Here is a 15791-nt window from a genome sequence, read left to right as displayed (position 1 = left end):
CTCTGACGCCACACACAGCTCCCTTCCCCCCGAAACCACATCACACACACATCAAACATACACGGCCCACGAGCCCTTCTGCTTTGACTTACAGTAACACACACACACACACACACAGTCCTCCAGTGATACACATCAAAGATTCTCTTAAAAACCCCGTTTGCCTTTTTAAACTTCCAATTTTTCCAACCCACTCAATTTCATTTTTATTTAGTTCTTTTTTCCACTTTTCTTTCTCTCTTTTTTGGCGAGAGTATCAGCAATCACACACACACACACACACACACACACACACACAGACACACACACACACACACACACAGTTCCTTTAGTTTTTTGCCATCTCTGCACTTTCTGTGACTTTAATTAGTGTTTTTAAGACTTTACTTTAGATTCTCATTAACACGCAAATGAAATCAAATCAAACGAATGTGAACTGTGAGATATATATATATATATAAACACACACACACACATTTACACAGTTTATCCAGCTGTGTGTATAAAAGAGGGATCTTTTAGATTTGTCGGTGACACGGATGTCACATATACATATAATAATTTTATTTTTAATATTTTAGAAAAAACATTCTTCTGCTCACCAAGGCTACATTTATTTGACCAAAAATACAGTAAAAACTGTAAAAATTTTGAAATATTATTACAATTTAAAGTGTATTTTTTCTATGTGAATATGTGTTAAACTGTATTTATTTATGTGATGCGCAGCTGTATTTTCAGCATCATTTCTCCAGTCTTCAGTGTCACATGATCTTCAGAAATCATAATAATATACTGATTTACTGCTCAAGAGTACTTCTGATTATTATCAATGAAGAAAGCAGCTGTGCTGCACAATATTTTTCACAGTTCACTGATAAATAAGAAGTTCAAAGAACAGCATTTATTTGAAATAGCAATCTTTTAGAACATTATAAATGACTTTACTGTCAATTTTGATTAATTTAATGCATCCTTGATGAATAAAAAAGTGTTAATTAATAAATGAATAAAATTAACAATAATAAAAAAATGACTGAGCTTAAACTTTTGAACAGTGCTGTATGCATCCATGTCAACCACCTAATGTTTTTAAATATTACTCGTTCTAATTATTTGTTTATTTTTTGTAGTTTTCCACTGAGTTTAATTCTTTGTAGGATGGTATGAATTTAATTCAGCAAGTAACAGTATTGCTTAATTAAAAACACTTCTGTGTGCTGTAGAATCTGATCTGACCTCTTACACATCCAAACATTTCCACAAGGTGGCGCTCAGTCGATGCTGAGCACGAGGAACATAGAAACCTGGCCTGCAAAGATCACACACACGAGTCATTTGATGTTCTTCTTCTTCTCAGTGCGAGTGGTTTGAGCTCCTCGCATTAAACAACACAAGCTGCGAGATTGCGGATTCTTTAATGACTCGAGGTAGAAATGCTTTCTGAGTTCGTAAAAGCCGGAGCAGGATAGCAGGCATATTTGTGAAACCCCAACACTAATTTCTCAGCGAATGTCACAACTGATGTGCAGCTAACCGACTCTCACATTATCCAGCTCAAAGAGGAGCTTTATTTAGCCCCCACCCGCCATTAAAACTTCAAAACGGCCCTCTCGCGCCGGGCCCTGAGAATGTTTTAATATCCACCGACCGCTATTGTGCGGTCTGCGCGAATGTACAAAATAAAGAGCCACATCAGAAAGCCTGGAAGATGTTGCAAACATTTTCTTGCATCGAGAGATGGAAAAAATTGACCAGGAAAACAAATTTGGGGGGGAAGCAAAGGTATTTATAGTGCGGTATGAGAGCGAGAGAGATTTGAGACAAGACAGTAATGACGAGGGATTGGTTTGATTCAGAATGTGGTGTGTGTTTGCCATCATAGACTCGCTGCGACATTCCTGGACTGTAGCGCTAACCAGAGACACACACACACACACATGCAACACAGATGCATGGACACACACACAAAAAATGCATGCACACAGATACACAGCACCGAAACATTCTGCAGCATGATTGCGAGAAAATTCACGAATGAGATCTCTTTGAAATTGCAAGAAGCGATGACATTAAATGCATTCTCAAACTGTATGCAATCAGAGGTCAGAGATCTTGATATGAACTTATGCATGTCAAAAATTGACTCACTTGTGTCTAAATGATGAAAAAGCAATAAACTGGAGAGGCCTTTATACACACATCCAATGCTTTTGACTGATAAACATTCTGAGGATTTGTGAGACACTTAAACGCTCATGCATTACATTTCATGACAGAAAAGCGTGGGATGACAGAGGTGATATTCTCGATGTGCATACACATCACAGAGATGATCACAGAAACCACAAAAACACTCACCAAATGCAAGAAAAAAAGTGCCTTTGGCGTGCAAATAAAACAGTTGGCTCGTCATCTTTTTATTAATTGCAATGTAAAATACATGGTTTAAATTACAACGTAAGAGCGATAATATGACCTGCATGAAGGTCATGAAACGATGTGAGCTAATCAAATCAAAATCAAAGACACAAGTGGTTACTAAAGAAAACATCTGTCTTAAATCACACGTCTTCTTACTATTTTTACCTCATAATGTAGCTTTAGATCATAGAACTGTGACGACACATTCTTGACTTTGAGCCACCAAAACAAAAAATATACGTAAAGGGATTTTGATCCATGTATTTTTGTTTTGCTGGCATTAAGTCGCAATGAAGGGAAGTAACCGATCTTTTAAAATTGATTATCAGAATAAAATCTGGTTTTGTGAATCGGCTGTGGACTGGATTTTGAGATGCGAGTCAATTGTAAGAAAAAATGCAGTGTTTAAGTGAACAAAACGATCGGAGAAGTCATGCTTATGTCACCAGAGAAAAGATCCAGAGATATTTTGATAAAAAATGACAGGCCAATTAAAAAAAGAGAAAGAGAAACATGAAAGAAACAAACATAATTTGATCAATAAACATTCATTTGCATAATGGATAGGATGACATTTACTTTCATGCCCACTTTTTTGTCATTATGATTATATATAATTATATACAATGTTTTTGTCATTAGAATTATAATCAACATAATATTATTTCATTACTATATGAAAATGAAATATATATATTAATATATAAAACTATATAAATATACAAAAACATATTACAATATTAAAAATTATAAATTAAAAATATTTTTATTATTTAATTATTCATTTCTATTAATAAAAAATGTAATTATTATAGTAATTGTAATATATATATATACATACACATTTTATGCAATATATGCACTATTAATATATATTTGTGCTGTCAAATGATTAATCACATCCAAAATAAAAGTTTTTGTTTACATAATATATGTGTGTGTACTGTGTATATTTATTATGTGTATATCAATACAAACACTTGCATGCATATATTTAAGAAAAATATGTTATGTTTATATGTGAAATATATTTTATAAATGTATATATTTTAAAAGTATATACTGTATGTGCGTGTATTTATATATACATAATAAATATGCACAGTACACATATATAATGTAAACAACATTTTTTTTTTTGGATGCGATTAATTGCGATTAATTGTTCGACAGCACTAATATATATATATATTAGGGCTGTCAATGGTAATGCATTAACACATGTGATTAATCTAAAATTTTAATGCATTAATTTTTTTTTTAACGCAAAATAATCATTTGATAAAGTTTGACCCCAACTTTTTGCCATCATCGCAGCGTGGAAAGAAATCATTGCCTGCGTCCCAATGTGCACACTACCCTAAATTCTGTGTGATATTAGTGGAATAACCCTGATTTTCAATCACAACAAATGAAAACATTTACTTTAGTCATTTAGCAGACGCTTTTATCCAAAGCGACTTACAAATAAGAAAAAGTAACTAAAACTAAAAGTTAACACTCTGTAAATACTCTATACACACACATTTAAGAAAATACAGAAATTAAATTAAATTGACAAATGCATACAACAACATTTCAAAAGTAAACATATTAAGGAAAAAAATAAATAAATAAAATAAAAAGCGATACTTATATCCTTTGCCGGTGTCCTAGCCCGGTGGAGTATATATATATATATATAAATATATATATACACTCACCTAAAGGATTATTAGGAACACCATACTAATACTGTGTTTGACCCACTTTCGCCTTCAGAACTGCCTTAATTCTACGTGGCACTGATTCAACAAGGTGCTGAAAGCATTCTATAGAAATGTTGGCCCATATTGATAGGATAGCATCTTGCAGTTGATGGAGATTTGTGGGATGCACATCCAGGGCACGAAGCTCCCGTTCCACCACATCCCAAAGATGCTCTATTTGGTTGAGATCTGGTGACTGTGGGGGCCATTTTAGTACAGTGAACTCATTGTCATGTTCAAGAAACCAATTTGAAATGATTCGAGCTTTGTGACATGGTGCATTATCCTGCTGGAAGTAGCCATCAGAGGATGGGTACATGGTGGTCATAAAGGGATGGACATGGTCAGAAACAATGCTCAGGTAGGCCGTGGCATTTAAACGATGCCCAATTGGCACTAAGGGGCCTAAAGTGTGCCAAGAAAACATCCCCCACACCATTACACCACCACCACCAGCCTGCACAGTGGTAACAAGGCATGATGGATCCATGTTCTCATTCTGTTTACGCCAAATTCTGACTCTACCATCTGAATGTCTCAACAGAAATCGAGACTCATCAGACCAGGCAACATTTTTCCAGTCTTCAACCGTCCAATTTTGGTGAGCTCGTGCAAATTGTAGCCTCTTTTTCCTATTTGATGAGTGGTACCCGGTGGGGTCTTCTGCTGTTGTAGCCCATCCGCCTCAAGGTTGTGCGTGTTGTGGCTTCACAAATGCTTTGCTTCATTCCTCGGTTGTAACGAGTGGTTATTTCAGTCAAAGTTACTCTTCTATCAGCTTGAATCAGTCGGCCCATTCTCCTCTGACCTCTAGCATCAACAAGGCATTTTCGCCCACAGGACTGCCGCATACTGGATGTTTTTCCCTTTTCACACCATTCTTTGTAAACCCTAGAAATGGTTGTGCGTGAAAATCCCAGTAACTGAGCAGATTGTGAAATACTCAGACCGGCCCGTCTGGCACCAACAAACATGCCACGCTCAAAATTGCTTAAATCACCTTTCTTTCCCATTCTGACATTCAGTTTGGAGTTCAGGAGATTGTCTTGACTAGGACCACACCCCTAAATGCATTGAAGCAACTGCCATGTGATTGGTTGATTAGATAATTGCATTAATGAGAAATTGAACAGGTGTTCCTAATAATCCTTTAGGTGAGTGTATATTAATAAATTTTTGCATTTCATTTTTTATATATATCCATAAACTGTAGTGTGTGTGTGATGCTGTTTTCATGATAAAATCTACTGATATCATTTCCCTTTTCACCCACAACCTCTAACAAGCCAGGTTAGGTCAGTTCAAACCAGTTTAGCTCAAACCATTTCATGCTACGTTTGAATGGTTTCTATAGCAGAGAAATCAACAGAAGAGTCGTCTGATAGCAGAGATCTGTGTGTTATAGCACGCTGTCATGCAGCACAGCGCCACGCCGTGTTTGTCATCGTGCCTTCGGCGCAGGGAATTTCCGCTGCTGTCGTTTGAATATCTCTCACCATCTGAGTCAGGGGTCCCGCGTCTCTCCCTTTCTGTTTCTCTCTCACACACACACATCCTACTCCTTTCATCTGCGTGCAAACACTTTCCTCACTGCACGTTTTCTCTTCAGGTGTTTTTTTGTTGTTTGCTAAATCACACCTTTGGAGTCTGGCTTTCTCTGCGCTCGGCTGGTCGTCTCGGAGCTGAAGGTGCTCTTCCCGCTGCGTTTACCGTAAACCCTGAAGCTTGTGATTCAGCGGGGCCAACCCTGATGAAGAGCGTTTTGCATTCTCAGAGCAACTCATGCAGTCATGCAGTCACTAAAACAGCATCTCAATCAATGCAGATGAGAACATCGATCAGGAGTCAGGAAATTATTTTTGGAAACGGATTGGATAACCTGATATGTACTTCACTTATGTCTGTTTAGGGTGCTTCTTTAGTTCAAGAAGAGGTGTTTTTACTGTAATCGATCTGATCATGCATAACAAATGATGTGCTTAATCACCAGAAATAGTCTGAATATGCTGTCCTCATTTACTCATCCTCAAGATGTTCCGATAGATATTGTTTTTTAAAAAGTCTTGGTGTTTTTTTGTACATACAGTGAAACTCAATGGAGTTTACATCAGAATATCTTAAAAAAGTCACACGGTTTAAAAAAGAGCAGACATGAAAGTGAGTGAAGGATTTTTCTGTTTAAAATAATCGTATTTCAAGTTTATATCAGCCCTAAAAGTACATTTTGTCACCTTTAAAAATTCCTGAATATTATCAGATATGATATAAAGCATAATATAATTTAAAGAAAGATGCACAAACATACTGTAAAAACAAAACATTACAGAAAAAGGCATTTGTTTAAACTGTGCTGTGAAAAAAAAAGAAAGTTGAGCAAACTTTTCAAAGATTTAAGGCAACCAGCTTCAGCAGATTTTTGTGTTTTCTCAACTTGTTGTTTTAAGTTTATACAACAACAAGTTGAGAAAACTCAAAAATCTGTTGAAGCTGGCTGCCTTAAACTTTTAAGTTTGTTCAATTTTTTTTTTTTTACAATGTGGTTTTAACTGATAACACATTAGTTTAACTACTATTTAGTTGGGTTTTAACTACTAAAAATTAAATACCAAATGTCATTTTTTTGTAAAGAATGATGCACAAACATACTGTAAAAAAACAAAACATTACAGAAAACGACATTTGTTGGGTTTCAAATGCTAAAAATATCAGTTTTTTTTTTACTGCTATTTAACTGCTAAAATATCAAATATCAAACACTAAAAAGGTTTTTTTGTTGTAGCTCACAAAGCTCGCAACACCAGGGTCATGGGTTCGATTCCAAGGGAAACATGAACTGATAAAATGTAGATGTGTACTTTGAATGCAATGCAAGTCACTTTGGATAAAAGCATTTCCCAAATGCATAAATGTAAATATCATGTCATTTATTGTAAAGAAAGATGCAGAAACACACTTTAAAAACAACAGACATTTGTTGGGTTTTAACTAGTAAATATCAAATGTCATTTTTTGGTAAAGAAAGATGCACAAACACTTCAAAAGCAAAACATTTTTGGAAAAAGACATTTGTTTGGTTTTAACTGCTAAAACACTAGAAACCAGTCAGTGTGGTTAGTGGTTAGTTAGTGGATGCTGCTGCCAGTTAATGTGATTCTCCACAGCTGGTCACATGTGAGAACTGACTTCACACATTCACTGAAAACACCTGATTCAAACACTTTGAGACGCAAACATAAAGAACAGTGTGGCTTGTGAAGAGAAAACATCCTTCAGAACACATTTAGAAGTGGTCAGATACTTTTGGATACTTATTTGTGTTATAACAAACTAGGCATGCAATGTCTACTGATGAGAAGAAAGAAAGTGTTTGAGAAGCTGCTCCATTTTAACAGACAAATGCATAAACAAACGATCACTACAATATTACTAGAGGAAAGATTTATTGCTTTTAAGTCACTATCTTTTACTGAATTATCAGCTTGGTTTCAGATGTTTCTCCTAAAATCCCCAAGGTGAAGTAAAAGCACAAATGAGTCAGATGAGGTACAGTAATAGCAGTTATTGAGATCTGTTTCTGGTCGAATCATTGTTGAGATCTCTTCTGAAGCCCTAGAGGAGACACGTGAGATTTCTGGGTGTTTTCTGAGACTTGTTTGCTCTCCATTAATCTCACTGCTGTCTTGGAGGAGCATCTTGTCGTTCTTCTTACGGGTTCCCATGATGCATCAGACCTGGAACTGATATTACGTCTGGAACACAAACACACGTTTGATGAAGCCGCTGTGAAAGCTTCCCACACACTATGAAAACCCTGTTAATATCGCAGTCACAAGCAAATGTCATTTAAATATCTGAGTCTTCTAAAGAATTTGCTTTTTTTTAGTCCTATTGAAAAGACCTAGTGTTTCAGAAGAGATCTCAAACTTTTCTTATCACATGATCTGCTTTTTACATCAATTTACCTCGCTACTCTTACTTAAGATGATTCTTGATGTTGCTTATATATTATGTATTCTTCAGCTAGAGATGATGTATGTTGAGCAGCTGTGACGACTTGTTGAATTGTGTTAATTGGTTTTCTTGCTTTAGTAATGGCATTCATTCTTGCTACATGAGATACACATCTGTGATGCAATGCCCTGTTATACTGCATTTCTGTACAGTATTTATGGTTTCTATAGCCGTGGCATCATTATGATGGTATTAAGAGGTGGATTCATTCATGTAGGACACCACTGAAGGCCTAGGTGTGAATATATGAAATAATCATTAAATAATTACGATTTTGTGTGTGTGTGTGTGTGTGTGTGTGTGTGTGTGTGCATGTTTATGTGGTTTATGAGGACACAAATGTGTATAATGACATGGGTATGACAGAGGTATTACAATATGAAGGTGGTTTATGAGGACACTGCCTATGTCCCCGTAATTCAAAAGGCTTAAAAAACATACTAAATGGTGTTTTTTTGAAAATCTAAAAATGCACAAAGTCTCCTGTGAGGGCTAAGTTTAGGTGTAGGGTTGGTGTAGGGCAATAGCACACACAGTTTGTTCAGTATAAAAACCATTACGCCTATGGAGAGTCCCCATAAACCACAAAAACCAACGTGTGTGTGTGTGTGTGTGTGTGTGTGTGTGTGTGAGTGTGTGTGTGTGTGTGTGTGTGTGTGTGTGTGTATAATGAAATAATATAATCAAATGTCAATCAATATAATGTTATAATCAGTGTAAATAATTAAATAAGTGAATGCAATGTATATTATATATGTATTTAAATAAATATAATGAAATAATCAATATGATTAAATGTCATAATCAGTATAATTATTTTATTAATTTCTTGAAAAGGGTGAAGCAAATACAGTTACAGTTGAACCTGTAAATTTTGTCAGCGTGTCAACTGCTGACCCGTTTGTGTAGCGTTATTCCTCCTCATACACTGATACAGTACTTGAGTGAAACACACTGGGCTCTTGACTCAGTAGCATCAGGGGCTCTCTGAGAGAAGGTGATGCTGGTTGAGCGGAGGAAGCTCTCTCTTATCAGAGCTTATCAGAGCGTGTGTGAGATGACTGACCACCTGCGTGACTTATGAGAATCGCACGGGGACACGAGCTGAAGCAAACAGCAACCGGGATCTGCGTTCTGTCCAGGGTTGACCCCTGCGAGTGACGTCTGTGTAGTGTGTGTGCCGTGGGAGGTGTTGAAGCTGTGATGTGGTGCGTCTCTGACTCATTGTCAGAGTGTGAAAATAGCCGAGTCAGATAATTCTCGCTGTGTTGTTAAACTTCTTTGAGACATTCGAATTGTTGGATGTTTGCTCAAAGGATACTAATCACGGATCGCAGCACACGTGACCTCGCCGACGGTAAGATTGAGTGTGGTTTTGCTCTCTTGAAGACTGTAACCTTTAGTATTTTCTCTCATTGTTGCTCATCACAATATTACAGCTTGACCTTTTAAACTAGCTGTGTGTTCTAGTAAGTCAAAATGACACATGATGCTGCTTCCTTCTGACATGTGGCTTTTTGTATTTTAAGGCGTGCTTTCTTACTCATAATTCATGGTTTAATGCATGTTTTAGGTCAGATTGTGGAGTAAATGAGTGTAGAATGATAGTGTGGATATAATATAGATTAGAATATCTACATCAGGTTTTTCCATCTGAAGATGCAGAATATGTGCTTGTCTCGTAATGGCGGCCAATATTCGTTTCTTAACTTTAAATTTAAAACTTCAGTGCATTGATTAGATTTTTTATCAGTTTTTTATAAATGCAGGATTTCATGTTTTAGACAATTTTGCCTTTCAGTAAAATAAGATGAGAAAGGATAAATAGAAAAATATTAACATAAAAAAGCAAAGGCCAGACTAACACAAGTGTGCTTTATAGGCAAAGAGAAATAAACTAAATAAATAATAAAATAAATAAAGTCAATTTTTAAATCATCAAACATGTTTTAAATATATTATTATAATTATTTTGTCATAGTGCGTATTTTCCATGCTGTGTGCCATTAAAGCATCATCTGATGTGTGTTTTACTGACTCTCTCTCGATCTGTGGCCCCCTGCGGCTCTACAGAGATTTATGAGTGAAATAAAAGCCTGAGTGAAGAATGTGCTTGGATGCAGAGAGATAAAGTGAGCCATCCAGCGTGATGATGATGCAGGCCACGGTCCCTCACTCATAAAGCAAATTACAGCCTAATGCGGAGCAGACCCGGTTCTGTGTTCTTCCAGGGAAACCCCAGCGCCACGGCACCAGTCTCTGTCCGCTCATCATGACACATCGCTTATTAAAGATATGCCACATTAATGCATTAAAAATGATCTTCGTACTCAGATTAGATGCAAAATTAGCGTGCAAAAAATAAATAATATCAAAAAGTCGATCTACAAACATACAGAAATCTGAGTTTATTTTTGTAGACTCTCTGGACAGGTGCATTATGGGATGCTTATAAACACTAGCAACGGACTTGCTTTTCCTTCACTACACATGACAACGTGTTCATATTTCATATTTATGCTTGTAAAAAAACTATAAAATAATTTAGTTAATCTCTCTCTCTTGGATTGCTCCCTTTAGGTTAATAGATAGAATTTTGTATTTATATATAAGATTGTGTGTGTGTGTGTGTGTATATTACAGACACATAAATGTAATACAATACTAAATAAAATACATTTAATATATATAATAAATACATAAATATATCTACTAAATATAAGTACACACACAAATGTAATTTGTATATGTAATTTGTATATTTGTATATTTTTTTATATGTAAATACACACATATACACACACACACACACACACACACACGCACACACACATACACAAAACATATCTACTACACTAATTTAACCAGGAGATTAAAATGAACATGTTTTAAGATCACGAGAAACAGATCTTTCAGACTTTTAACTGGTGGTGTAGATAGATGCATAGATAGATAGTACTTATAACAATTTGTTTCTCCATGTGAAATGAAAGCTTAGCTTAACACTCATTTTTGCCGATGGGTTTGATTGCCCCTGTTTTGCACAGTCATAACTGGAAAGGCCCTGGTCATATGCATTATGGGTGCTGGAGTGTGTGTTTGTGTGTGCGTGTGTGTGTGTGTGCGTGTGTGTGTGTGTGTTTGCATCTGCAGTGAACCGGTGGGAACAGCACGTGTTTGACATGTACATTGAGCAGAGGTGTATTACTCATACGTGAGCAGCAGTGGGTCTTCACAAACACACACACACACACACACTCCTGCATGCGTCAGCGCTGCATTGTTTGTTCCATTACGGTCGAATTGAAACTGTAGCTTCCTGCCCTGCTTCTGTACCAACTGATTAGAGAGATGCTAATAAACTCAGAGTTCAGCGTCAGAATGATGAACGATCACCCACAACTCCATCCTGCAAGCTGCTTTAACTCCACTCTTATTTTTACACTCGAGTGCACTTAAAAGATCAGCTTTTATTTGAGTGCCAACACTTATTTAATTTCCATTAATCATGTCTTTACATTTGCTCATTTAGCACACATGCAAATAAACTTAGAAATGAAGGATGATTATGATAAAAAGCAACAATATTAGTGGTGCAACAAAAACAAAATAGTACAAACCAGCAATATTTCATGCAATTTTAAATTAAAACACAGTTGCATCACAAAAACAATGATTCTACAGTGATTCTGTGATGTTATTGTGTTGCATTTATTTTGTTGCAAAAATACTGCTAATAAAAATGATCATTTTAAACATGTTTAGAGATTGTAAACATTGCAGCAGTGATCTGATAATGAAAATATTTAATAATAAATGCCAGTGTTATTTTTTTTTACACTGGTGTGCACTTAAAAGTTCAGCTCCTAATACTTTTACACAAGTGCCAACAAATATTTGATTTGCATTCATTTAGTAGTTTATATTTACATTTATTCATTTAGAAGACATATAAAGTAATTTAGAAATGATGGAAAATATTAATGATTAAAAGCAACAGTCTTAGTGGTCCAACAAAACCAGAATAGTACACAAATCAGCAATATGTCATGTAAGTAATCCATAAATTTACTGCTTTTTAATGTTTATGAATACATTTGCATCACAAAAACACTGAGAAAGGCGTTTTTGTGATATATTTGTGTTGCATTTACTGCTGTTTAAAAAATAATGCTAAGAAAAATGAGCATTTTAAACCTGATAGAGTGTAGCAATGATTTGATAATAAAAAATTGATCAAATTAAACGATGATTCATAGCATAAGTACATTGATGATCAAATGTCGTATTACTAATGCAGGATTTCTCCAGTAATTAGGCCAGCATGACAAATAATGTCCAGTTTCACGATGTGAAAGCGTTCGCTCTCAATTCCGCTTCGCCCACAGATATACGCAGTCATATGTTTCTTGATGAATACATAAAAAGAAAAAATAGCTTTCACAGGGAACACGTATTAAACTAACACGTCACGTCAGGCCAAGTGAACTCTGAAACAAAGAAAAAATGCCTGTTTCTTTCGCTCGCAGTTTAAATAAAACTATCTGCCGTCCTAACAGCTTTCAGGCCTTCATTTTCTCATGCGCTCTTCACCCAAAAATACTGCACAGCCCAATTCCCATTTGGGAAAATTATAATGCCGTGAGTCTGCGGCTGCCAATCCATTCAAGTGTATTTATAAATGTATAAAAGACAGCTGATGTAAATCACAGCCTGTTCTCCGTTTAATCAAGTTCATGTTGCACATTTGTGACTTTTTACAAGATTTAAGCGATTAGGCAGAATAAAAATTCAAACATTAAACACACATCTGTGTGTGTGTGTGTGTGTGTGCATGAGGATTAATTCATATATCTAATGCTACAGGAATCATTTCAAAAGCCTTCACTGACATGAATTTAATTTTCACTCCTTTGCTTTAAAACCGTTGCACTTGTGCTTTCAGAGAACTTCACACTTGTCATGCTTTTTTTATCTATTCCGTTTAATGTTAACTGTTTTTTTTCCTTCACAAGATCTTAATCTTAACTCTTTGGTTGACATCTAGGGTTAAAACTGTTAGTCAGCATATACTAAATTCCTGCAGCTCTTTTCATGTAATGCTGGGATCAAGGTTAATTGTTGATATTAAAATTTGTTACATTTTTTAGTACTATAGTTATTTCCAAGTTAATAAATAATGTATACATTAATAAACTGATAAATACTGTGGTCTGAAGCTGTTGCATATTGCATACTGTTTCATATATATATATATATATATATATATATATATACAGAGAGAGAGAGAGAGAGAGAGAGAGAGAGAGAGAGAGAATAGTAGTATGTATACTTACTGTGCAGTCTTAAGCATATGTTAGGATTGCATGAACAAAGTGACCTTTAAAAACCATTAAGTGTTTTTCTCACCTTTGAATGAGTCTGTGCAAACATTAAAAATGGGGAAAAAAATCAATAATGACACATACTTTGTGAATGTCATTCATTAGCATAGAATTTCATCCATTTCCAAGCAATTTTTGCAATGCAATTTATTTTTAAAATTGACTTTAGACAGAATTAGATATTGAGTAGATGTAATAAAATAATATTATTTCCAAGTTAATAATTACAAATATAAATTAAATTAATCAAGTGTGATCAATTTCCGAGCTATTTTTGCAATGCCATTTTTATTTATTGAAAAATATCAATGCTTTTACATTAGACAGAATTAGATATTGGGCAAGGATGATAAGATATTATTTCCAATTAATAAATGATTTTAAAATTGAAAAGAAAATCACTCTGAGACATTTTTGTGATGCACTTTTTAAATGAATTTTAAAATTAATTATTAAACTTTCACATTAGACAGAATTAGATATTGAGCAGAGGTAATAAAATAATATTATTTACAATTAATAAATGAATTTATAAATGGATAGAAATTCACTTTGAGACATTTTTGTGATGCACTTTTTAAATTCATTTTAAACTTTCTAATTAGTCAGAATTAGATATTGAGCAAAGATAATAAAGTCTGCGAAGTCATTCGTTAGACAACGTGTGATCAGTTTCTGAGATGTTTTTGTAATGCATTTTTTATTTTTTATTTTTTATTTTGATGTCAGTGCTAATGCTGTGCTTTCTCAGGGGAGCTGGAGCGCTGCCTGGGCTCTGAGGGCGAGGATGAGGGCAGCGTTTGGGGGATGGAGGCTCTGGACAGCAGAGATGCTCAGGATAAAGTCAGTCTGACACCCAGCGAGGGCACAGAGCCCGGCAGTCCCGTCCCGTGTGCGGAGAGCTGGCCCGACACCACGCCGCTCAAAATCCCGGCCGCAGACCCTGAACACCGTAAGTCACTCCAGCAGGCACTTCACGCAAAACAACTCCAAAATAAAGACTCCAATAAAACCAAAAACAGGCTTTTACAGGAGAATCCTTTTTATACTCCAGAATAAGAGATCTGAAGAACCTATATTGAAACATCAAGAACAGTTTTAACAAAGAAGCTGTATGAAGTACACTATAAAGTGTACTTATTACATCCAGTCACTATTGTAGTATGCTGTTTACCATCTTATATTATGCGTAGTAGTATGCATACTTAGTGTGCAGTATTTAGTAAGAAGTATGCTAGGATTCCATTCTGAACAAAGGGATTTAAAGTGGCATTAAAACCTAGTTTTAAAAACATTTAGTGTTTTTCGCACCCTTGAACTCATCCGTAATAAGTACAAAAATTATAAATGCAAACTAAAAAGTATTTTTGACATCGATGACTGGATTCCAGACTCATGTTGAGTACATGAGACAACAATGTAGCACAATACTGTTGCATACTGCATACTGCTTCACATATTTTTTTAGCAGTATACCTATGTAGTGTGCAGTATTCAGTAAGTAGTATGCTAGGGTTGCATAAAGTAACATTAAAACCCAGTTTTAGTGTTTTTCTCACCCTTGAAAGGGTGTATAGTATTGTGTTCTGAACAAATTAACCTAAACTGACATTAAAACCCCACATTGTTTTCTCGCCCTAGAACTGGTCCATACTAAGGTCAAAAAAAATAAATTAACATTTAAAATAAAAACAAACATATTTTATTAATGATGACTGATGCTATTCTCATACTGAGGTCATATACTATTTCACACGTTATTTGTCAGAAAATAGCAGTATGCATACTTGGTGTGCAGTATTCAGTAAGTAATATAGTAGGATTTAATTCTGAACAGCATAAAAAGTGACCTAAAATCCATTCAAAACACAAAAATTTAAAATGCAAAATAAAAATAATTGTATATTAATAACGACCGGATGCTATTCTCATATTGAGGTCATGTAGTGTTTCATATGTTATTTTTAGAAAATAGCAGTATGCATACTTAGTATGCAATATTCAGTAAGTAGTATGCTAGGATCGCATTATTAAGTGACATTAAAACCCAGTTTTAGTGTTTTCCTCACCCTTGAAGAGATCTGTACTACATAGAATTCAGAATTTTGACTTAAACTCATCAGATGTGATCAGGAAGATGAGTGAGCGGCCTACATTCGCGTCAGCTTCACACAGTACAGACATGACACATTAAAGAGTAATTATCATCATGAATGTAATGAGT

The 15791-nt window shown here is 35.2% G+C and overlaps 1 protein-coding gene across 1 annotated transcript; it reads left to right on the top strand.

Annotated features, from left to right (window-relative positions):
* Nucleotides 1–9417: 9417 nt before the first annotated feature.
* Nucleotides 9418–14626, top strand: LOC306845303 (uncharacterized protein; the record flags this gene model as incomplete). Its single annotated transcript, XM_079378000.1, has 2 exons — nucleotides 9418–9540; nucleotides 14319–14626. The coding sequence occupies exons 1-2, from the start codon at nucleotides 9486–9488 to the stop codon at nucleotides 14624–14626; spliced, it is 363 nt and encodes a 120-aa protein (XP_079234126.1). The 5' UTR covers nucleotides 9418–9485.
* Between the last annotated feature and the right edge of the window lie 1165 nt (nucleotides 14627–15791).

Source organism: Barbus barbus (genome assembly GCF_936440315.1).
Source record: "Barbus barbus genome assembly, chromosome: 25".
Taxonomy (NCBI): Eukaryota; Metazoa; Chordata; class Actinopteri; order Cypriniformes; family Cyprinidae; genus Barbus; species Barbus barbus.
Note: the sequence above shows the minus strand (reverse complement) of the source record. Positions and strands in the feature narration are given on the sequence as shown.